The sequence below is a fragment of the Bicyclus anynana genome, chromosome 9 (assembly GCF_947172395.1).
Source record: "Bicyclus anynana chromosome 9, ilBicAnyn1.1, whole genome shotgun sequence".
Taxonomy (NCBI): Eukaryota; Metazoa; Arthropoda; class Insecta; order Lepidoptera; family Nymphalidae; genus Bicyclus; species Bicyclus anynana.
The window spans coordinates 1864436-1890718 of NC_069091.1; the positions used below are offsets into that span (position 1 = coordinate 1864436).

At 35.5% G+C, this 26283-nt stretch overlaps 1 protein-coding gene across 4 annotated transcripts in view; it reads right to left on the reverse strand.

Annotated features, from left to right (window-relative positions):
* The window catches only part of LOC112058501 (integrin alpha-V), a 44458-nt gene extending 18532 nt beyond the window's left edge, over window positions 1-25926 (reverse strand). For 2 of the 4 annotated variants that reach the window (XM_024099379.2, XM_052883474.1), the window contains exons 1-2: window positions 1413-1861; window positions 661-794 (exon numbers count right to left, since the gene is read on the reverse strand). In XM_024099379.2, coding sequence (XP_023955147.1) covers window positions 661-794; window positions 1413-1564 — 286 coding nt within the window. In that variant the 5' untranslated portion in view covers window positions 1565-1861. Of the gene's footprint in view, window positions 1-660; window positions 795-1412; window positions 1862-5372; window positions 6422-7663; window positions 7782-8653; window positions 8727-9178; window positions 9306-9797; window positions 9861-11637; window positions 11723-12357; window positions 12715-13929; window positions 14075-14595; window positions 14663-15092; window positions 15218-15817; window positions 16016-16607; window positions 16782-17253; window positions 17369-18156; window positions 18382-19363; window positions 19453-19661; window positions 19776-20905; window positions 21059-22781; window positions 22897-23772; window positions 23877-24573; window positions 24708-25684 lie in introns of those variants that run through there. The other 2 variants (XM_024099377.2, XM_052883473.1) reach the window with 2 other exon arrangements.
* Window positions 25927-26283: the final 357 nt, after the last annotated feature.

Below are 26283 nucleotides of genomic sequence, written 5' to 3' on the forward strand. Positions count from 1 at the left end.
TGACAAACGACGTCGTGTGGTTAAGATGTAATTTTTTTTTAAAAGAATATCTTTTATAATATGACCAATATTCCCATTCCCCTCCAACTAGTCGGGAAAGACTGTGCTAGGAGTGGGTACGACAATAGACCAACGGGGCGAGGATCGAACCATCACCCTTCGGTGATGAGTCCGACCGCTCTTACCGTTGGGCTATTGAGGTATAATATTTACACATTAAAGTCAAAATAAAATTCGAGTTTTAAAATTAATTAGCATCAAGTTAATTTTCCGTAAGCTCGCTTCATGACCTTGTTTTTGGGAGAAGGAGAGTTCATCAAAAAATGTTACTAACCAGCTAATTAATAGTGTACAATTTAACAGTCACATTGTCCTACAAATTGCCTTTTTTTTAATTTTTTGCCAAAAATTATTTATTACCTAAAAACTTTGTCAAAATCAAAAACTTTCGTAAATATAAAAGTTGAAAATATAGGAGACCTTCGACGTTTTCACTTAAAAAAATTGAGTGTTTGAGACTTTTGCAGTAGGCAAGTTTTTAGGGTTACGAATGTACGTACGTACATAAACGGAACCTTTATTTTTATATTACAGCCTTTTTAATATCCCACTGCAGAGCGGATTCTAAGTTTGGCGCATACTAAAGGTGTGTGAACTTACTTTCCTCACCAACTCCTATCGGCAGGCAAGTGACATTTCGGTTGGTATCCAGATCATACGCTGGACATCTGAACACCTGTCCTGCTGATATCCTTCGTAATCTGCTTCTTGCTTTGGGCGCTCCGACTATCAACCTATAAAATGTTTTTTCAAATTGTTTTTTTTTTTAAATAAATTCTTTAAAATCTGTCGAGCCGTTTCGAGACGCGAGATTTTTAAACATTAGATATAGATAATAGAAAAAAAACAAATTGAGATACGTGATAGCCCAGTGGAAGCCTCTGCCTCTGATTCCGGAGGGTGATGGGTTCGAATTCGGTTCGGGGCATGCACCTACCAACTTTTCATTTGTGTGCATTTTAAGAAATTAAATATCACGTGTCTCAAACGGTGAAGGAAAATATCGTGAGGAAACCTGCATACCCGAGAATTTTCTTTGTTCTCTGCGTGTGTGAAGTCTGCCAATCCGCATTGGGCCAGCGTGGTGGACTATTGGCCTAACCTTAAACATTCTGAGAGGAGACGCGAGCTCAGCAGTAAGCCGAATATGGGTTGATAACGAACGAAGAATGGAAAACAGTGTACGAGTATATATACGAATATACATTTTATAATTTCATATTACGTTAAATTTACATTTACTATTAACGTTATATAATTGTTTATTACGTTTTCTATTATTTTCCTTGTAATTAATTAGTTTTTTTTATGCAGTAAAGTATAAATAAATGAATTTAAAAACCATAATTTACCTCTGTTTACTTAAACTCACAGAATAACCAAAATATTCCGAAGCGTCGTCTGGTCGATAAACTATCTTAGAACTCTCGTGATATACGTTGGAACATTCACAAAACAAAATATTTATTATTAATAAAATTTTGATTTCTATACACATTGACATTCTTTTAATCACTAGGGGGTGCCAGCTACTTCGTTCGCAGTTTTTCAAAAATTCCGCGATAACCTCATTTAATTAAAAATAATTTTCAAAATTAATAATTTTCAGGATAGTAGCTTATGTTTTGCAAGGCTCCAAGTCTCAATTTTTTTTTAAAGCAAAATTCATGAAAATTACTTTAGCTGTTTATCCGAGTATACGAATTTGCATTTATAATATTAGTATGGATATATTATAACAAAATTCTATTTTATTTATGACTCAAAGCAAATTAATATTGTGATAAAAACCATCCGAGCACTGAAGTGTCTAATTATTAACTAAAATACATGCTCTCATTATTCATGTACTGTACATATTATGTAACTATTAATAGTAATTTATTTTATTTTATATATAGACGTACCATAACCATACTACAGTGCCTTAATACGTTCGCTGCGGTACTTTACTCTGGTGCGTTACGAGGTTTTTTGACCTCGTACTAAAACTTAACGTGGTGTGGTACGAGGTCTGTTGACCTCGTAATTCTTGAAGAGGCTATACTTACGAGGTCAATTAACCTCGTACAGCAGCGAACGTGTTAAACGTTTACCATTAAGGATAATTTTTCATTTTCACAAAACTGCAAGTTCATTATGGTATAAATAATAATAGTATTTTGTATACTCATTTTTTTAAATAAAAGAATTTTCATGTGTCATAACTATTTTAGTTAGGCATATGCTGTCCCGAAGCTTTTTGTAAAAATTATGTTCTGCAAAGTTATATTATTTTATTCTAACATCAATAGTTTTTGCAGCGCACGCGATGAAAGCAATATTACAGTTTTAGGAAGGATACCTATTTTTTGAAAATGTAATATTGCTATATAGATGCCTATATCAATCGAATTATATTATATTAAGTAAGTAAGTATATTTCGATTATATAATAATCGAAATAATATAACATTGAGCAGTCGAAGCTACTTTAGGCGTTAAATAATCACCATTATCGTATAGTTAGTATCTTTAAATATTCGTTGTTTAATTTTTATTTGATTTTTTTAATGAATTTTGGTAAAATCATAATTTATTTACTCTTAATATACGTGGAAAATCGGAATGGTTAATAAATCACTCATATTTTTCACACTTTTATTGAAAGGGTAATTTATTCTAAATTTCAAGGGATCCAATATTACAGGAATTTTCAAAATTAGACTACATTGTAAAAAGTTACGCGTGGTCCGGTGTACATCATCATTAGGCGGATTCCGTGGCGCAGTAGTATGCGCGGTGGATTTACAAAATGGAGGTCCTGGGTTCGATCACCGGCAGGGCAGATTGAGATTTTCTTAATTTGTCTAGTTCTGGCTGGTGGAAGGCTTCGGCCGTGGCTAGTTACCACCCGGCAAAGACGTACCGCCAAGCGATTTAGCGTTCCGGTACGATGCCGTGTAGAAACCGAAAGAATTTTCATCCTCCTCTTAACAAGTTAGCGCGCTTCCATCTTTGACTGCATCATCACTTATCATCAGGTGAGATTGTAGTCAAGGGCTAACTTGTAAAGAATAAAAAAAAAACATCAGTGAGTAAACAATCAATCATCATCTTTATTCCAAAGGGTTGGATTTCATTTTCAAATTTAAATTTACTTATTCCAATAAAAATAAGTATATATAGTTTTTGTCGGTTGAAAAATATTTTAGTTACTCTAAGAGCTAAGCTAAAAGACTTAATTTTGACGTCTCTCTTTGTAATCAAAACTAAACTCAGCTCAGCTGCTTTTGCAGTGAGAAAAATAAGACAGTTTACTGATGTTGATACAGCTAGACTTGTTTATTTTGCGTACTTTCACAGCGTAATGTCTTACGGTATTTTGTTGTGGGGCAAGGCTGCTGATATACATTCTATATTTGTACTTCAAAAAAGAGCAATTCGAGCAATATATCAACTAAAATCACGCGAGTCCCTTCGTCAAAAGTTTAAAGAAATAGGCATTTTAACAGTAGCCTGTCAGTATATATATAACAGTATAGTTTATGTGAGACAAAATATTAATTTGTACAAACGAAAAGGAGATCTAAACCCACGTCTTACTAGACACGGGCATAAGTTAGTTATTTCTGCATATCGTCTCCAAAGAGTTAAAAAATCTTTTGTGGGTTTGGGTGTACTCTTCTATAACAAGATCCCCAAGACTGTGATGGACTTGCCAATGCACAACTTTAAGCAATGTGTTAAAAAACATTTACTTAGTCAAGGTTACTACACTATTGATGAGTTCCTTAACGACAAAGGTGCTTGGAGGCCATTGGATCAGCTTCCACCTTCACACAGGAAATAAAACTATAAGAAATTGTAATTTAATTGTTATCAAATGTAAATTGTAATACTGTATGACTTTTTCAAAAGAGCAACTGTTGAGTTTCTTGCCGGTATCTTCTCAGCAGAACCTGCCTTCCGAACCGGTGGTAGAATCTTTACAAATAGTCAACTGACGTGTCAAAAGTGCTTGTAAACTGAGCCTACCTGAAATAAATGAATTTTGAATTTTGAATTTTGAATTTTGAAACTTCTTGGAGAGAAAAAGTAATATTGGGTATATTAAAAAAAAAATAAGGCCAAAAAAGGACCAAATTTTTGGAACTTTGATTGCATCGACAATCAAAAGTCCGAAAAATTCTCAATAATTGACCAAATAAAGCAATAGCAAATAGGTAAGACTTCTTTGATATCCATATAATTATTATTTGAATATATAGTAGTCTTATAAACTTTCTCGTATTTATAAACATTCAAAACATCCACGGCTCGTGAAATTAGGGAAATACATGTGATTGGATATAACATGATAATGGAACATTTTTATATATTTGGCCTTATTATAAACTCCACAAAGTGTTTTTTCCTGTTGTGGATTATATAATTTAGTCACTAAAGGAAATCGGTTTTGGCTAAAATTAAAATTGACGTAGGTATAAAGGTAGGTATTTTTATTCACTACTGTTGCGAACTGCATCATTCGTTTAGTATAATTCAGAGGGCCTAGTGGCAGTTTGATACTGTTACTATCGCGTTAACGTAAACGCGAATTTCTAAAGAATTGAAACAGCGCCATCTAGTGGCACTACTGCACAACTGTTTCAATTCCATATAAATTCGCGTTTACGTTAACGCGATAGTAACAGTATGAAAATTTTTAAAACTCCCACTAGGCACACTGTTGTCGATTTTGACGTTTGGGTTTGAGTACCAGGTAAAAAATAAATACATACCTTATTGAGTTTTATCATCATCATCATATCAGCCGATGGACGTCCACTGCAGGACGTAGGCCTTTTGTAGGGACTTCTAAACATCACGGTACTGAGGTCCATCCAGCGAATCCCTGCGACTTGCTTAATGTCATCGTTCCACCCGGTGAGAGGTCAACCAACACTGGTTTCTAGTGCGGGGTCGCGATTCTAGCACTTTGGGACCCCTACGTCCATCGTCTCTTAGGACTATGAGTCCCGCCCATGTCACTTCAGTTTCAGCTCATTGAGCTATGTCGGTTCCATTAATACAAATGTCTTCTTAAATAATTTTCTTACAATTATTACACTAAACAATTATTATTATTATTAATTCTGAAATTAAACTCGATTTTCAAGTTGATATTATTTATTATGCACATTACTTAATTCCTTAATAATATATAATAATTCTTTATTAATTCCTTAATATTATAAAATAATAAATTACAAAATTATCACAGTATAAAAACATTATACAAACAAACTTAAGCAAATGGTTTTTTTTTTAATTTAACCGAGGAATGACGGTTGTCTATTCCAATACTTTGCATAAAAATGCAACCGAGGTGTATTTTAGTTATTTTGAGTTTAACACAAAATTACTAAACCGATTTTTATGAAAATTAAATAGGACCAATCTGGTGGAATACTCTGTCAAACAAAATGAGAATTTTCAAAATTGGTTAATAAATGACGTAGTTACGAGGTAACAAACATTAAAAGTATAATTTGACTTATATTGTAAAATAAAATCCATCATTCCACAAAGGAGATGGTTCGAAATTGTATGGGGCCCAGAATCAGTACCCTATCAAATTTGAAATAAAAGAAAATATTTTTATCTACGAATTTACTTTAATTCTTTCAAAATAATATTCATTCTCTCCCAAAAAATGCAACACTAATATGGGTAATAATGGCGGATTTATGACGTTTTCAATGCAGTAGTCGATTTGACGTTTGCTGTCAATTGTCATGTCATAGTTGCTATAAGGGCGCCAACTTGATGAAACTCAAAAATTTGGGTTTTAATTTTACTTATTACTTTTTATATAGTTAGATTTAAGATTTATTCACTAATTCAGATTTTAATAAAATACTTGTATTTTTAAAATTTGAATTATACGGGGTACAGGATTGGACCTGAAATGGACCATTTCCTTTCCTCAAAATTGGATCAATAGTTAAGCTGGAATTACATACCAAAAGGTAACCTACATTTAAAATAATAATATGATTCTGAGTTTTCTGACTAGAATATTGTATCAAATGAACTGACGATCCTATTCTTGAAATAAATATAATTTCAGTTCGACTTTGACTCTGAATTCTGGATTTGACTCTAACTTCTGACTTTGACATTAGTCATCGGATCCTCACGTCGCATTGTCAGCCAGTAGTCCCCGTGAGGATGTCTCAGTCAAGAAGGTCGGTTCATCGGCACCACTGACACTTTCCTCTGCAGTATCAGTACTACGAGTTTCTTCTAAAGTGGTGCCAGATGAGCTCGCTTCATCGGTTTCTTGATCTTTGAGCCTGTTGAAGTTTCCTGGACGATTTCTTGAGAAGAATCCATACTAGAATAGAAAAAAAAATATTGATATATCCTAACACAGATAAAAGAATAATAGGCAGATAGAGCGTACAAAACAAGACAGTGATGCAGCTATTAGAATATATTCCCGCGTCAGTACAAAACGAAGCGTCGCATCAGTAATTTTCAATGTTATTCAAGAAAAATGGAGTCATGTGTTACATATTTTAAAAACTAAAAAAATAAAATGGAGTATTTTTAATAGGTAATTGTTATTGATTATATATTAGTCTGTCTGTTTGATCATCTGCTATGAGGTAAAACATATTTTCTGATACAAGGATGGAAGGAAAACAAAATTTGCTCCTAATTTTACCGAAAGTTGATAAGTCGGGTCGACATGTAACCTAATGTTAAATGACAAGATAAAACCTCGTACGCATTTAAATATTTTAAGCAGACTTATAAGTGGATTACAAAAATAAGAAAATCAATATCGGACAAAGGTATCTTTGCTTGGACAACTTAATTAACAAATCAATCTGTAACCAAAATAAGACCCTAGAATGGCAGAGAATAATACCTTGAGCAGTCCCAGAGACTTGTGACTCCGGATCCAGATTTAAGGGACACTCACCATTCACTGCTCGACCTATTCTACCCGCCTATCCCAAGTAACCCATAAAGAATTACACAACAAGAAATGTGGACGACTCGAATACCATGAGAATACTGAAGCCGACCGTACGGTAAGCACCTTATGTCGCCAGTCGTTCCCGCTCGATCGCGACCCCTCTCTAACTCCCTACTCTTTACGGAAACAAGTCGCGCCATCACCGTCTCAGACTGCTATTTCCTACAATATCATAACAAAAAATAACTATTATGACAACAGTTATTTTGCATCTTGCAGGTTTTCATTTCAGTATATGGTGGTTTTATTCGAGGGCAATCCATCAATTTTACCTTTTCTGTTGATTTTTAACATATAGGTAATGTATAATTTTTAGATCTACTAACTTTAAACTGACTTCGAATCCGGTCAGGACAAGCATCTTCAACTTTCAGTTGCGTGCACTTTAAGAAATTAAATATCACGTGCTTCAAACGGTGAAGGTAAAAATCATCGTTAGGAAATCTACGAACCTGAGAATTTTCTTAACTTTCTTCGTATGTAGTCTGCCGTACCGCATTCGGCCAGCGTGGTGGACTATTAACCTAACCCTTCTCATTGTCAACAGTGAGCCTAATATAATGATGATGAACTTTTAAAGTAGGTACTTACTTTATGAAAGACCAATATCATTACTGCTAGCAAAATGATTCCTGCAATACCTCCTACTACGTATGGCCAGATAGGTGGTGCCGGTTCTAACACCAGTGTTGTAGTTATATGTTCAGTTCTGAAAAAATAAAAATTATATTATAAAAGCGAAAGTTCAGTCATCAATTAATCTCAAAAATCGTTTGACGTATAAAGTTGAAAGGAGACGGTCCAAAATTATATGGAGCCCAGGATCAGTCATTGTACCAAGACGGAAATAAAAGAAAATATTTTTTTTAACTATTTTTGATTATACAAATCTACGAATATTTTAATTTCGAAATTCATTGTATCCCAAGAAATGCAACATTAAGATGGGTGATAATGACGGATTGATGACGTTTTCAATGCAGTAGTCGATTTGACGTTTGCTGACAATTGTCATGTCATAGTTCTATGTCAGTAGCTCTATGGGCGCCATCTTGATGTAACTTGGGTTTTTATTTTATTTATTTCTTTACATTTAGTTACATTTATTCACTTTAATGAATTTTAATAAAATCCTTGTAATTTTTTAATTTTAATGATACGGGGTACAAGAGTGGACCTGAAATGGACCATCTCCTTTGGCAGGAAGATCACCTACAACTTGAGCATTTTACCCATTTCGTGAAAGTACAACAGCTAAAGTGCAATGCCTATTTCCGTAAGTATTATCGTTGTTTCGGTATAAAGGGTCATAAATTCATCATTATCAGCCGATAGACGTTCACTGCTGGACATAGGCCTATTCCAAACATCACGGTCTTGATGCGCCTCTATCCAGCGCTCGATGTCGTCGGTCGCGGTTGATCAGTGGAGGTTGACCAACACTGCTTTCACTGTGCCCCTTGGCACCTCAATGTCTTTTCGAAGTTCGAACTGTGTGCCCCGCCCATTGAAAGCATATCGGCAGTGGGTACTCTGAAGGTCTACAGGCACATTTTTATCAATGAATATCAGTATACGTACTTATTTTGTGCTTCAAGGTTTATTACAACTTTTGTTGTAATGTTGAACTGGCTATTGTCTTGTAGAAGTTTGCCTAAAAATAATATATAATATTAAGTTATTTCAGACAGAATAATTAATTACCTACTATTTTAAATTATTAAAAAAAGCAAAATATTAAATTTGTAAAAAGAAAAGTACGAGGTTTAAAGTTTACCTAATTGATAAAGAGTGAAATTAAAAAAAAAAAAACCCAACTTAAGGGAAATATCTGTCGGGGCTACTTAAACAAATTTATTATTACTCGTATTTATACTAATAAATACGTAAGTAACAACCTCATTTCTGAACTTTCATAGTATAAAAAGTTATTTTTCTAGTAGGTAGAAATAATTGTCTGCTTAGGTAGAAAAAAAAAACTTTTGCGTGATTTTCCCTGATCTTGAGGTCACACAAAATTGCATCATCCTAGCAAGTGAGATGAAAAGTAACTTTTCTGATCTAGTAAGTAACTAAGTAACTAAGTGAGATGAACATTTATATTACCGTATAGACCCATATCAAAGCGCAGCGGAAGAACTATAGGCATAGATACTAGTGCAGGAAGGTCCCAAGTACATTCCAAGCTTGGACCTAACTCTTGACATCCTTTGATTTGACTTGACAGGTTCGTCTGTAAAAAAAACTTGACTTGAAGCTTGCATTCATCATGCTCTGTCTGAGTTGTTTGCGGGTTTATAGTATATATTTGCTTAGCAAACGGATTTTCACGTTGAGAAATTTTAAATAAAAACTACGAAATCCGTTCAGAAATTCCTGCCCAGTTATAGGTATAACAATTAAATATTATACAAGCCAGGCGATCGCATGCGGGCTAAGATAATGTTTGATTATGTGAAGATTTCTATTATTATTATGTTAATAATTCAAACTTGAACCAATGACTCAAGATGCTTAACCAAACTCAGGGATATGACATCATGTCAATATACGCCATTCCTCACTAATTTCGATTTATTACTGAGAAATTCTTGGTTCTAAGAAAATCTCGGTTTTTCTTTTTCCGAACCGATTAGTTAGAAATAAAATACAGTTTTAGCATGCTGACATGCATTCAGTTATAAATATCGTTTAAAATACCTAAATATTTAATTAATTAACTTACCTTCTCAGGCAGAAGAATTTGAACCGGCAACCGAAACCAATCTGAAGGGCCAAAGTTGGTAACCTGTTAAACAAAATGAAAAAAAAATCAAACAAACAATCAGCGCGTCTGCTAAAAATGTATTTTTGTAACTAAAAATTAATTCATATAAACAACAAAACATAAAAGTAAGTAATCTTTCTAAGTATTAGTTTTAATTTATTTTATTTTCAATATAGTCCTGTGTTTTAATAAATATATAGGTAATAAGTACTAAAATGTGTGTAAACGTATTTGATTGAATGATTTTTTTTTATTCTTTACAAGTTAGCCCTTGACTACAATCTCACCTGATGGTAAGTGATGATGCAATCTAAGATGAAATCGGGCTAATTTGTTTGGAGGAGACACTCCTTTCGGTTTCTACACGACGTTGAACCGGAACGCTAAATCACTTGGCGGTATGTACGTCTTTGTCGGTAGGGTAGGGTACCTAGCCACGGCCAAAGCCTCCCAGCAGCCAGACCTGGACCAATTAAGAAAACCTCAATCGGTCCAGCCGAGGATCGAACCCAGAACCTCCGTCTTGTAAGTCCACTACGCATACCACTGCGCCACGGTTCTAAATTAATTCATTAATTTTTTGTTGTTTATAACAACAAAAAATAAAAATATCTTTGTAAGTATTAGTTTTAATATAGCCCTGTGTTTTAATAAATATATAGGTAAGTACTAAAATGTGTGTAAACGTATTTGATTGAATGAATTACAAATGTATGAACACACAAACTTACAAATAATCTCTCTTAAATTTTAATATTGTTTACCTAATATAAAAAAACACCTTTTAAATAAGTGAACAGGTAGGATAGAAATACTTTTAGAAGCAGAAGAATCACTTAAAACTTTTGAAATTAGACCACCATTTTAGTAAAACAAAATTTGTAAGTATTTTTTCTCCACCTACCTTCTTTGTTTCGTAACTTAATCTAAGGCTCAGTATATAAATTGTTTATAATGACTTCTGTGGCGTAATCCAGTACCTAATTACAATATTGTTGCAAAAAATAAATAAAAAAAAGTTGTTGTTCTAATTGAATTGTAAGGAGTTTCTAATAGGTATTTAAATTATGAATATACTAATGAAAATACTAATGTATTTAACCTTTAAAAAGCATTTTCATTTTTTTAAATTGCGAAGTTCTGGCTATTACTGCTCTTATTCCATTATTATTATTTTTTAATACAACAACGAAATTATTATTACTATTAGTAGACCCGTAAGAATACGGGAATAAAATATAGCCTATAATACTCGGGGATAGTGTAGCTTCCCAACAGTAAATAATAAATAAATAAATATACTTAAACAATACACATCACTATCTAGCCCCAAAGTAAGCATACAGAGTAGCTTGTGTTATGGGTGCTAAGATAGTTGATATTATAATATTAATATACAATTATATACTACATATAAATACTTATATAATGTATAAATACATCATCACACAAATATTTTCCAGTTGTGGGAATCGAACCCACGGCCCTGGATGCAGAAAGCAGCACTACCCACTGCGCCACGCGGCCGTCGAGTTCACAGTGAGTGAATTCAAATCGGTTCAGTAGTTTCAGAGCCTATTCAATGCAAACAAACAATCAAATCTTTTCTCTTTATAATATAGAAGTATAAATGAATCAGAAATGTTTAACTGGACGTTAGAGGTGTCTTCAATCATTGTCATTAACATTTGACAGTGATCGTTAAATTATCAAATATTGCCCCAACCCGATTTAAAGCAGCGTGGTGGGTCTAAGCTCCATATAAGGAGGGGAATGAATTTGAACATAACAATATGACCTCAAAGTAATGAACAAGAGTCATGTTGCCTCTCTCGCTGAATTTGTCCCTCGTCACTGCGACTGTCGCGTTGGGCAGCGCCTTCCTGGAAAGTTAACAAAGCTTTGACACGTGTTTGCTAGTTGCACAATGTTTATAGAGATGATGACAGTTTTTAGGGTTCCGTAGTCCACAAGGAACTCTTATAGTTTCGCCATGTCCGTCTTAGCGCAGAGACTATTATTACTATAGCTTGACAAATTCGTTCGTAGCACTCCCGATGGTCCGCGCGGACCGGGAGGGGGGTAGCGATGCCCCGTACGGACGACTTCATACCCGCGCAATCTTTCCCTCTGTCCCGCGCGCATGACTTTTTAAACTCTAATTTATTTGCAGATACATGCTTGATATATATACCTACAGGTGGTCGGTAGATGTAGATGGTAAATGTATCTTGCCAATTTGGCATGCAAATTATTTGTTAGGTATGACAATTTCATCATTTAAAATTTACATCTTTACAATAATTTTACATGAACTTGCCAAGCTATATAATGCTGTAGTTTAGGATGAATAATGAATATGTACATTTAAAATGTGTACAATGTCGTAAAATAAAATCTTTATATATTTTTTAGGGTACCTCACCTACATAGTATATAGGTAGAGTGAGGAGGTTTTTTTTACTCATTTATGTCATAGTGTGGTTAATTAGAAAGCAATGCTGAATTTTATACATACCCAGTCACAGCAAGTTTAGCTTCAGGTTTAATTAAAATCGCAATGTCTCTGCGTTTCCTCTCTATATCTGTGCCGTCATACAAAGGATCTTCCAGATTCGCCACAACTTTCAACTCCTTCGCCACACTATCTCTATACGTGTACTCTAACTCTATCTCCCACTCCACAGATTCAGATCTTGATAAAGGTGCTGGCAAATGACAAGTCACAACAAGGTCATCTAAAGAACATTCGCTGGGAAGTCTTTTTGGTGGCGATGGCAGAGTCAGGTGTACTTTAGCACCGTATGATGGTTCTTCTGAATTTAAAATGGAAACTCGAAAGCCTAGCGTGTCATTTGTTCCCGGTACATACGTGCTGAAATAAAAATGTGAGTTTTAAGGGAGGGACCGAAATCATTCCACTTCAAGGTTTAGCTTTTTAGGGATCCGTAGTCCATAAGGAACCCTTATAGTTCCACCATGTCCGTCTGTCTGTCTGTCTGTTCGTCTGTCCGCGTTTTGGCACACAGACAACTAGAAAGCTGTAAATTAACACTTAAGTACAATTAAAATGTGAACAAAGTCGTAAAAATAATCATGAAAAATATTTTTTATAGGTAAGTATATCCCTGTACTACATCTAGGTAAAGTGGGGATGATTTTTTTTACTCGTTTATTTAACGGTAGGTCCCTGGGGTAGGTACCGTTAGTAGGTCTTTGAAAGATTTAAAAAGTCTTCTACCATCGCTTATACATAACTATAATTACGTCTTTATTAAAGTGGTAAAAAGATAATAAATAAAAGAAATGAGGTTTCTTCCCTACATGAAAAGTGAGCATAATTTTTTATCGTCTATACCATGGTGTGGGATATCGTTATCGATGTTTTTATGCATTACTTATAGGATTAAAGTGCTAATTTAATCTACGGAACCAACAGCGCGTGGCGCGACACGCACTTGGCCGGTTTTAAAGTTCAAGCTACACTTACACTTACACGGGCAATTAGAATTGGACAAGTTCGGTTAATTGTGACTTCACGGATATATGATTTACTGCTATACCGAGAAACACAAGTCGCAAGCTAGGCAATAAGTAAATTGATACATTTGCAAATTTAGTTTAACAGTAGTTGCTGCATTGCTTGCATTGCAAAATGCCTCCATGCCACACATAGACACAAATTAAATAGATAGAAAGTTGGCTAATATGTTTCAATGGCTAATCTACACTAGTGTTAAAAATAAGCAAAGTTTGTTTGTTTGTTTCGGTTTTAGGCTGTATGGAGTAATATCTGGATCTACAAAACCGATTTTGAAAAATCTTATACCAATACAAAGCTACGTTATTTGCGAGTGTTGTATGTAATGCAGTGTTGGTTGACCACCAGGTGGACTGACGACATCAAGCGAGTCGCAGGGATTCGCTGGATGCAGGCGGCACAGGATCGTGATGTTTGGAAGTCCCTACAATAGGCCTTTTCTGCAGTGGATGTCCATCGGCTGACATGGTGATGATGATGATGATAGGCTAAATATTTATTACGCGGGTGATGCTGTGGGGCGTATGTTAGTGTATATAAATGACTAACCTGCTCAGAGGTTCCAAAGACATGTGCAAGAGAGGCTTACAGATGAGGTCTTCGCCACAGTCTCTCCTCAATTGAATATCAAAGGAAGTTTGCAAAACCGAGTCCGCTGATAGCCTTGCAGCGTTTTGGGGAAACTTTTGACTGTCTAATGAAATTAAAGTTAAAACTATAATAAAAGCAAATGTTTTATTATATCATTAACATTTTATGTTTGCTTGTGTTTTTCGATGTTATGCCTGTACCTATATAAAAAGTGCTCTCTGAGGCACGAGTGTATAGAATGTTTGCAGATACATTCTCGAAAAAAATAGCTCAATATTTTCTATAGGTGACAGAGGTCTCCAATCCAGGACCTCGTGTACTGAAACCACTTAGGTTAACCAATGGACCAACGAGACATTTAGGCTGATGATTTTTCTTAAAAATAACTAGGTGTAGGTACAAGACAGTAGCGTGTCCATAGTAATATTTAGTTTTTAGTCTATCTATAAGTTGACAAACATACAAAGGTACTAAACTTTCGTACTTAGAACTTAGAACCTTAGAAACACTAAATCATTGAGCTTTTAAGCCAACTCGACAACAACAAAACCTCACCCAATGTATTGTTCATCAAAATATATATTCAGGTCACTAAAATAGAAGTGAGAAAACAATTTTTCCTACCTTCCAGAGAGCCATTATCCTCCAAATAGAATTTTATCGAAATTGGCCTCGATAAGTCGGCCGTTGGCTGAAAACAAAACAGATTATGAATGTATATTGCTTCTTTATTGATTTTAGCGCCTATTTCTCACACATTTGCCGAGAAATTTTTATATTTTCCGGCTTAAATGGACACGAGCATTTTGGTCTAGTCTATTCTTACACTAATTTGCAAATGCCAAATATTAATTGATTTCTATTTCTTTAAAGAATATTATCTTATTTACTAGCTGACGCCGCGCGGTTTCACCCGCGTGGTTCCCGTTTCCGTAGGAGTAGGGGGATAATATATAACCTATAGCCATTCTCGATAAATGGATACACTGAAAGAATTTTTCAAATCGTACCAGTAGTTCTTGAGATTAGCGCGTTCAATCAAACAAACAAACAAAAACACAAACAAACTCTTCAGCTTTATAATATTAGTATAGATATCTTCAACTATTTCAAGAGCATACCTTGACCATAACAATTTTTTCGTCGCAGTTCTCATTGCCTGCTGCTATATATAAATCATATTCTGTGTCTCCGTTAAAACTTGCTCGGTTTTCTTTGGTATCAATAGTAATTCTCGCTGTAAAACCTATAAAAGAGTTAAGAATTAGGACGTAGCTAAAATCACGAGTCACTCTGTTGAATAAAATTTGTGAATGGGTATTATTATCATCATCAACCTATTTTTAGAGCTTACCAAAGAGCCAGATTTTCATCCTTTCTCTTCTTTTTCTACCTAAGAGAAAAGTTTGAGCTTACAATTAACACTCTCCTCAAATGGGTTGCTTAGCTATTTTAGGATCATCATTATCATCATCATGTCAGCCGATGGACGTCCACTGTAGGACATAGGCCTTTTGTAAAGTCTTCCAAAAATCACGATTCTGAGCCTACCTAAATCCAGTGAATACCTGCGATTAGCTTCATTTTAGTTTTAGGATGAGGATGTTTAATTTTGTTAGAATCACTACTGTTATAAATATGATCGGGACCAAAGGCTTCATTCAGCTTTCCGGTCAACTGTTTATATTAACATCTTTGAGGTATTTATGCAAATAGATTCCCTCTCAGTAATCGAAGTAGATGTCGTTTGAATCTTCGATGATATAGTTTTCTTTAGTTCAAGTTTAAGACAAGAATCTTACCAAGGCTTGGTTAATAATAGCTAAATTAATACATTTCAGCTTACCTAATTGCATTAGCCACTCTGCTTTATTTTTTATTGTTGTTCGTGGAGTAGAATTCACGCAAAACAGTGCAGTAAAGTTAGTGGCGTTGACGGGCAAGTTTACGGCATCCGGCACTATGATAGATACGCTCACAAACACAGTAGGAATGCATCTGAAGATATAAGCTTCACTGACGTTATAGGCACCTACCGCTAAATCTGAAAGAATTTACGGTATTCATCAAGAAACATACACTACTAACATTCCAAAGGACCATAGTATAAAAGAGAATAACTATTATGACCTAAAAAATTAAGTAACTAGAAATGGCTTTGTGGTTAGTTTGAACGGCGTAGGTGAGAGAGGATTACCAACAAAATCTCTCTATAATTTGCCTAATAACCTTTGACTCACTAGAACTGTAGCAAGTTCTATTTTAGAAAGGGTATCCAAAGCTGCTCTAGTAGGATCTTACCAAATTTAGCTAGGCAGGGAGAACAACACGAGCGGAGAAGGAGAGTGTTAGTCAACTGTCAAGGACGTCCTTAACCCTACACCATCGGTTACAAGTCCGGGATCTGCTGGGTGTTTTTCGGCACCCGCACGTTTAATCCATGGAATGCTAAGATATTTTGTCTCATTAAGATAAATCTAGTAGGTATGTAATTTGTCAATTTTGTACAAATCAACTTTAAAAACTGAGGTTTGATATTGGATGGGTATGTATGAATTATGTTTGTTAAGAAGTTTTAAATTTTACTAATTAAATTATTGCTATTTACTTGTTTCACTTAAATACAAAATGTTTACCGCTACAATTGTTTTCGTCCATATCAACGCCTTTAGATATTGAATAGCCAAATGTTCTCGAATCTTCAACAGCGATTCTTTGTACATATTGCTTGTTCAGACCATTTCTACCACCTCTGTAGATGTACACAGCTCCTTTACCATCGTCGTCCCATGGAGCTCCTACAGCTATATCTAAAACAATGGCGACATTTGATTATAACTTCATATTTGTTATTTAGATAACTTAAATTTCAACAAATTTAAAATAAGTGAGATTTTGGTTTAAATGTAACTTTTTGTCTAGTGTATGTCTAAGGTTGTCTAGAAGAAATCTCTTCCCAGCGATAAGGCCGCTTTTTGGTGAACTACTTTTTATAAATTATGTTTCATTTTATGATTTTATTAGTTCATTTAATTTATTTTAGCTACAATATCCTTCATAATACATCAAGCAATATCAACCCTTCGCCCGCACAGAGCATTGCTAATTCAATAAGTTTACAATTTTACAAAATAGTATCTAATGTTTGTTCTATGTGTGTCTTGTTTTTTTCTATGTGGTGAGCAAAAAGTGTTCACAGTCCAGATAATATCTGGAACTTTAAATTGACGAATATATATTTTTATGATTGGTTTTCGATTTCAAGATGTTAATAATTCTTACCATTAAAACCGTCGCCATCAATGTCTCCTAAATCAGCGATAGAGCTACCGAACCGAGCGCCGCTCACTTCAGATCCCGATATATAACCTCTTGCTTCCAAAGAAAAATGTGTTTCCTGAAAATAGTATTCATATTGTATGTTTAACAATGTTAATCATAAAAATTATAATACAAAACACTATTAAAAGAATTACTATTAAAAGTCTCAAAAATAACTGCCTTCTGTATCCAGCAACTGCTGGATCAAGTAAAAAGCAAAAAGCTTCAAACAATACCTTAAGATGCTATCGCTAACTAAGCGAAAACTTATGAGTATGATTTTGATACTTTTCTGTTTTAATTTTCACCAGATTGTCGTCGTGTGAAATCACAAAACATAGAGCACTTAAGCTTATAATATATCTGTGTGTGGAATAGAAATTTCTTGCACTATTAAGTATTCTGCAGTAAAGTCAACAATTATTGCGCATCACGACGGACATCAGTTCTATCCTATTATCCTACTAATATTATAAACGCGAAAGTTTGTATGGATACTTGGATGTATGTTTGGATGTTTGTTACTCTTTAACGCCGCTACTACTGAAGCGATTTAGCTGAAATTTGGAATGGAAGTAGATTTTACATAGGCTACTTTTTATCCTGAAACAATCCATGGTTTCCCGAGATTTGCGTAAACTGATGATTTTGGTGATATGAATGTTTTTTACTCTTTCACGCCTCGACTACTAAACCAAATTAGCTGAAATTTGGTATTGAGATATATTATAGCCTGGATTAACACTTAGGCTACTTCTTATCTCGAAAAAATCCATGGTTCCCGAGGGATTTTTGAAAAACTAAATTCCACGCGGACGAAGTCTTGGGCGTCCGCTAGTTAATTTACTAATACTTAAGACTAACCTGTGTATTAGTCAAGTAAACATACACAGCCCCTTGGTCATAATGTAGTACACCATCTTTTCGTACATAATTTGGAGCTCCCACCATGAGATCAACTACTCCATCACCATTGATGTCTGTGCAGCATAAAGTTGCTCCGAAGTACGCACCAAGTTGATCACCTACTACTTTATATTTGATGTTAAGGGGACTGTTTTCTCGTATTGATGGCTCGAAGATTAACACCTGCAAAGAAATTAACATCTATACCTACCATTGTTATTCATTTAGTGTTTCATCTTTATACTTTTCATCATTATTATTTTGATAATATTATAGGGTAATGGGTTGAGAATTTATATATCGTAACTAATTTAGACTCGTCTTACATTTTAATACATCTATATAGGCTCCTCGGGAGTATTTCCCATAACTCGAGGGTTATATTTATTAACAAAAAATTATTTAAAATGTACAAGGTACATGGCCTAACCTAAAAAATAAATAATATTTCTTTATTAAATAGATCTTAAAAGTGTCCCTTATATATGCATCCATAAAATACCAACATATGCAACGTTGTCGCTTTGTTACCTAAAGGCGTGGTTACACGCATAGTCGGTATTATTTGAATTACTTTGTATGAAAACATATTTTTTATAGTCTATATCTATACTAATATTATAAAGAGGAAAACTTTGTTTGTATGTTTGTTTGTTTGTTTGATTGTTTGTTTGATTGTAATGAATAGGCTCAAAAACTACTGGACTGATTTTAAAAATTCTTTCACCATTCGAAAGCTGCATTATCCACAAGTAACATAGGCTAAATTTTATTTTGGAAATAAATAGGCTTCCGTAAGATATTTGGGCTTTTCGGACACAAGGTGTAAAAAATCAACCAGAAAAATATGGTAGGGGTAGGTAGGAGTAGGGTAGGGGTAGGGGTAGGCTAGGGGTAGGCTAGGGGTAGTGTAGGGGTAGAATAGGGGTAGTTAAAAGTTTACATGGTCCGCGTGAAACTACGCGGACGAAGTCGCGGGCGTCGGCTAGTATTTAATAAAATAATAGTTATGCAGTTCGGTTCGTATAAGTTACCCTGCCTGAAGTTACGGGAAATACTCCCGAGCACCCTGTATAACAAGATAGCGTTAAAAGTAGCTTCGCCATTAAACCTCATCATATTAAAGATAAAGAAATAATTATGCATTTATGATTTTACCACTTACTTGACCATATCCAAAATGTGACCTGGGCGCCCCGGCAACAATAAGATTTGTTCCATTTTTATCAAATACACCGGATTCAACACTGTAACCTTTGGAGAGAAGTTATTTTAATCACAATTAATGACTTTTTTCAATATTAATATTTCACATGATCAGACTAGATAGACTATCCCATAACTTATTGCCTATCAATACTATCTAGTAGGTATATACTTTTGTTTTATTCTCTTCCCTTTTATTTAAATACAATAATTTTATTTATAAAATATAAATTATAATAAATCTATACTTAACTTACCTAAGTATTCATCTGGCCCAACTTCTTTGGTATAATATGAATTTATCGTTGTCTGTTTGCTCAAGTAGGAGTTTTTGAAGTTTTTGTCGATTGGTCGGTATTCAACGACACCTCCTGAAATTGAATTATAATTATAAATAACTCATCTTTACTCAAAACCGTTCTGATCAGAAATGTAAAAAAATCCGGGTGCCACAAGTATTTTTAGCTTTCTGAGCTAATGGAAGAAAATAGTTCCTTTTTTTCAGAATCATGACGAGGTACTTTATTTTTCTGGTCAGGTTGTACATTACGTAAAAATTCAGTATTGTTACCGGATGTTATTAATATTCTGACAGTCGGATACAGTCTGTGACACGTGACGAACACGATGTCAATATACCAACTATTGCATTGATCAGTCTATAAATACAAGCCTCTCGGATAGTCTTGCTCATTCTAGTATTACAGCGATAGCAAGAGGGTGTTAAGTAGATACAGTATTCGATTAAGTGAAAGTAATTAATTGAGTGATCAAATTAGTGATTAAGTACATAGAAAGAAAGAAAAATACGTTTATTTCTAAATTATGCCACACATCACAATATCTCCAGTACACCAGGACATCCAGGACAATACCCTGCGATGTGTGGCATAACCCAGAAAATGGCCCCAGCTCAGCATAATGCTAAGTGACCATTTGAATTTGGACACGTAGCGCTCATTTTCAGTTGGAACCACAAATCACTAGTGTGTGCGTGTACATTACACACATCTTTAAATATGACTGTAATGAAGGTGGTTGAATAACAAATGTTCGACCACCTTCACATGATGAAAATGACATCCTATTTCCTACTAATTATAAACGCGAAATAGTCTATTATAAACGCGAAAGTTTGTATGAATGTTTGGATGTTTGGATGTTTGTTACTCTTTAACGCCGCTACTACTGAAGCGATTTGGCTAAAATTTGGAATGGAAATGGATTTTACTCTGGATTAATACATAGGCTTCTTTTTATCCCGAAAAAAACCATGGTTTCCCGAGATTTGCAAAACTGATTATTTTAATGTTTGTTAATCTTTCACGCCTCGACTACTTAACCGAATTAGCTGAAATTTGGTACTGAGATATATTATAGCATGGATTAACACATTGGCTACTTTTTATCCCGGAAAAATCCATGGTTCCCGAGGGATTTGTGAAAAACTCAATTCCACGCGGACGAAGTCGTGATATGATGAATTACTCGTAGCAGATACCTGTCCACTGCACCAGCCCGGGTGCGCCGAGGATGACGCTGCTCTCTGACACCTTCACCGAGAAGCCTGCTTGGCCGTACGCGTAGTAGTTGAGATGGGTCCCAAACTCTCCGTACTCTGATCGCTGCTCGTCGCTGAGGAACGCTTGCCTACCTGCAATGTCGTACAACAATCTATTTAAAAACTAGTATACCTCTTTGACACGGAATAGAAAGAAGTGTAACTGGAGTTAAGAGAAAAGATAGAGTAAAGTTAACAAAAATTAAAAAGACAACTAAATTTAAGAATGTGGAAAAAGTATACAAAACACTATGGCAGTGGACAGGACACATGATACGGGAAAAGGGCGAGAAATGGACAAAACGGATTTCAGAATGGTGTCCAAGGGATAGAGCCGTGATAGCCCAGTGGATATGACCTCTGCCTCCGATTCCGGAAGGTGTGGGTTCGAATCGGTCCGGGGCATGCACCTCCAACTTTTCAGTTGTGTGCATTTTAAGAAATTAAATATCATGTGTCTCAATCGGTGAAGGAAAACATCGTGAGGAAACCTGCATACCAGAGAATTATCTTAATTCTCTGCGTGTGTGAAGTCTGCCAATCCGCATTGGGCCAGCGTGGTAGACTATTGGCCTAACCCCTCTCATTCTGAGAGGAGACTCGAGCTCAGCAGTGAGCCGAATATGGGTTGATGACGATCCAAGGGATGGTAAGAGGAATAAAGGAAGACAGGTGAAACGTTGGGAGGATGATTTTAAAAAGGTCGCTGGTCCTGAATGGATGAGAATGGCGAAGGACAGTGGAAAGTGGAGATCTTTAGGGGAGGCCTATGTCGAAGGACAAGCTGCTAATTAATAAGAATTATGTATATACTTTAAAATGTAAATGTAACTAAGCAACAGTAATAAAGGCTTATTTTATTTTATTTATAACTCATGAAATTTTTAACCTATGGTTAATTAATTAGAACGGAGGATGGAGAAAGTGGGAGTCACACTCAGAAGTGTCGTACACTCTTACATTTGTATTAATTAAAACTATTACTAAAAAGTAAAAAAAATATTGAGATTTTACAACACGGGAATCAAGATTACTTCTATACTTATCATAGTAAAATTGTCTACTTGTTGCTTGTCGTATTTACAAAGCAATCACGCAGTTGTATGTCAGCGGTGGTGTTTTTCAGTATAAAATTCACATTTATTCTTAAGCATACATAGGGTGCCTTCTAATGTTAAGGTATATCTCTTTTCTCCCTGCTTTTCAAGATTGCTTACCATTTGCTTTTTTCTTAGCTTAATCACGATTAACAACTATTAATGGGTTTCCATTATGTACGCTACTTCTATCTGCTAGTCCCAAAATACATGCAACCTCGCCATTCTCCTTTGGAAAGGCAAATTTTATGTTAGAAATTACTTTCATAGCAATGAAAACAAGTCTTCCTCTTGAGATCAATTAATAAACTGAAGAAAAATGCTGATAGATAATTTATTCGAAGTTGGTCATTTCTTGCGATGGTGCAAGTTGATAAATGATCGTATTTTGTCTTTTTCTTTGGGAACTTCTTTAACTAGACGAACGGCTTTTGCGTCAGAAACGATTTAATCTATGACTAAAATAAATGGATTTATGGTGAAATTGACTTAGACTTCTACATAGCAAAGAATTTTCTTTAGAAAAATAGCTTATAAATTTATACTTCTGTTAAAAATAATTAACGTAGAATGCTGACTTGTCTCGAAAATTCCTAGGTAGTATTCCTTAAAACTTTGCAGCTTTGACGACAGTTAGGACATCAGTTAATTACGTAATGAACTTATAACTCCCTCCTACTGTGTCGAGATTTAAAAAAAAAAATTTCAATGGTACTTACTGCGATCCACAAGAGGTAGGTATTCCTTTGCCATTCTGGATGCCAGCATGAAACACATCCCGTTTTGTAACAAATGTGTGTCTTTGTAAGGCGTGGTCCAGCGAGGCGCGCAGATCTGTAAATATTACAAACGAGTGTGCTATAAAAAGAAGTAAACTGAAGTAAAGCTTCTTTATATCTCTCTCTCAATGACCGTTCGCCTCAACCGATTACACTTTTCGTAACGTAACGTGCTTATTCCCCAAGTCACTTATGCTCGAAGATTCATCCGCGTAGTTCGTATTGGAATACGGAGATAAAATATAAGCAATATCGCTGATAACTTAGCTTTCCATTGCTGATATTTCTTTTAATCGTGACAAAAACTAACAAAGCTCATGTAGCAATGGGCAGGCCACATAGTTCAAAGAGCCGATGGACTCCCAAGGTGTTTGTATGCCGACCCTGCACCGGAAAGCGACCTCTCACTAGGACATGGATATAAACTAGATGGACTGGATCGAGGACATCAAGCGGGTTACTGGGAGGCGCTGGATGTTAGCGACTCAAGACCGTTTCCATGCAAGAGGCCTATGTACAGCAGAAGACGTCCATCGGCTGATAATGAAACAAATGTCCTGCCAAGTAATAACTGTCTGTCGGTGTTCTACAGGATTTATTTCGGAGAGTGCCCTCAGAAATTTTTCGATCTAGTTCCCTCTTCACTGCCAGGCATCGCAGACGTCTACATCCATTCGTAGTTTATGTCCCCTGGACGCTTACGAAGCGTTTCGGTCCTTCGTTCCTGATCCGCACTGCGAAATTATGGAACGCCCTTCCAGCTTCCGTTTTCCCTACCACCTACGACAAGGGTATATTCAAGTTAAGAGTGAATAGGCATTTTCTAGGCAAGTGCGTTCCACCTTAGACTGCATCATCGCTTACTGTCAAGCATGATTGCTGCCAAGCGCTAGCCTATATAATGTAAAAAAAAAGTATATCAGTTTCTTACAAAAGCGGCTCCGTTGGGTGTAGCGCTGACGGCAGCTCCAAACCACATGCCATCCTTGAATAGGTCTTCCCTGGCGAAGGATCTCGCAAATATTCGGTCTTCAACTGAAAAGATGCAGTTTTTTTTTTATTCTTTACAAGAAACTCTTAACTGCAATCTCACCTGATAGTATGATGCAGTTTAAGATGGAAGCGGGCTAACTTGTTAGGAGGAGGATGAAAATCCACATCCCTTTCGGTTTCTACCGGAACGGTGGTACGTCTTTATCAGCAGGGCCTCCGTGGCGCAGTGGTGTGCGCGGTGGGTATACAAGACGGAGGTCCTGGGTTCGATTCCCGGCTGGGCAGATTGAGATTTTCTTAATTTGTCCAGGTCTGGCTGGTGGGAGGCTTCGGCCGTGGCTAGTTACCACCCTACCGGCAAAGATGTCCCGCCAAGCGATTTAGCGTTCCGGTACGATGCCGTGTAGAAACCGAAAGGGGTGTGTATTTTCATCCTCCTCCTAAGAAGTTAGCCCGCTTCCATCTTAGACTGCATCATCACTTACCATCAGGTGAGATTGTAGTCAAGGGCTAACTTGTAAAGAATAAAAAAAGGGTGGCAAATAGCCACGGCCGAAGGCCGAAGTAACCAGCCAGACCTGAACCTTAAGAAAACCTCAATCGGAATCTCCGGAATCAGGACCTCCGTCTTGTAAATCCATCTCGCTTACCACTGCGCCACGGAGGCCGTCATCTTTCAGGTAAATCGGTTGTTATGAAGGCAAACTTCAAAATAAAAGAAAAGTGTGTAATAACTTACTTTCCTCGGAAACTCCTATCGGCAGACAAGTGACATTATGGTTGGTGTCCAGATCATGCGCAGGACATCTGAACACCTGTCCAGATGATATCCTTCGTAATCTGCTTCTTGCTTTCGGCGCTCCGACTATCAACCTAATAAAATTGAAAACTTTGAAAAATTCCGAAGGTCATAAAGGTCATCATAAAAATCCTGAAGGTCTTTCAGTGCGCTTTCATTTGAGACCCCACTCGCGTATATTTGCAGATATTCTTCCCCACTTTCACCCCCCATAACTTTTAAACGGCTCAACCGATTTTCATAAAACATGTCTAAAAGCACATAAGTCAACTTTAATACAAAAAAAAAATTAATTCGCTTTATCCGGTCGGGAGCTAAGGTATCACAGACAGATACATCGAACTTATAGCACCTATCTTTTTGCGTTGGGAGTTAAAAATACCTTCTATCAGTTTGTTTTTACATAGGTATTATTATTTAGTGTTTATGAATTAGTTTTGTAACAGACAAACATACAAACGTATTTATGATATATATGTGCGTGAAAGAAATTCTGCCTGTACATTTTTATGAATACGTTTTGGTTTACGTACAATGGTATTAGATTGGACATCCACCACCAACCACTCAAAATTTTTACCCAACATGTCTTAGAGTAGGCGACGCCCCTACTCGCGTAGTTCCTGTTCTAGTGAGAATACGAGGAGGATCATAATCCCATAAATATATATGGCTTTATAGTAGATTTTACAAAATCGGCTCAGTAGATCCAGAGATTATCCTTACAATACCACAAACTTTACCTCTTTATAATATTAGTTTAGAAGAAAGACATTGTCGATCCGGGACTCGAACCCAAACCCTCGTGATCTGAAGCCACATAATATGCTACTATTCCCCGCTTTCAACCCCCAAATATACCATGCCTGTGGGAACATCGGAGTAAAAAGTAGTCTGTGTGCTATTCCAGTTTATAAAAAACCAAAAAATCTAATTTCCATTTAGCTGTTTATTAATATGATGTAGGCTAACAATCCAAATTTATTTTATAATATAAGTAGATAATGGAATGTAAGGTACACATAATTTAAGTAGAGTATAACAACATTACCTTTGTTTACTTAAACTCACAGAATAACCAAAATATTCCGAAGCGTCGTCTGGTCGATAAACTATCTTAGAACTCTCGTGATAAACGTTCGAACATTCACAAAACAAAACATTTATTATTAACAAAACACTGAATTCAACACGCATAGACATTTTATTAATAATTTATTAAAATACAAATCTATTTTATTCATACAATCACTATTTTTATTCACACATTTATTTTGAGAAAACCATCCGAACACTACTGTGTCTAATTGATAACTAAAACGCAAGCTTTTATTATTTACTTACAATGTAATTTTATATCTATACAACCATTCATACAAACCATTATCACTTGACAGCAGAAGTGTGCCTTATATGTTCATTAATAAAGATGTATTTTCACTGTCTACATTTATGGTTAAAATAATTTTTCGTTAAATTACTCGGAAAGCGATCTCGTTTTCAACAATATTTCATTTGCAATAAATTGTTTTTATCACAAATCCCGCGGGAATCATGGATTTTTCAGGGAAGAAAAGTAGCTTATGAGTTAATCCAGACTATAATCTATCTCTACTTCAAATATCAGGTGATTTGGTTCAGTAGCCGAGG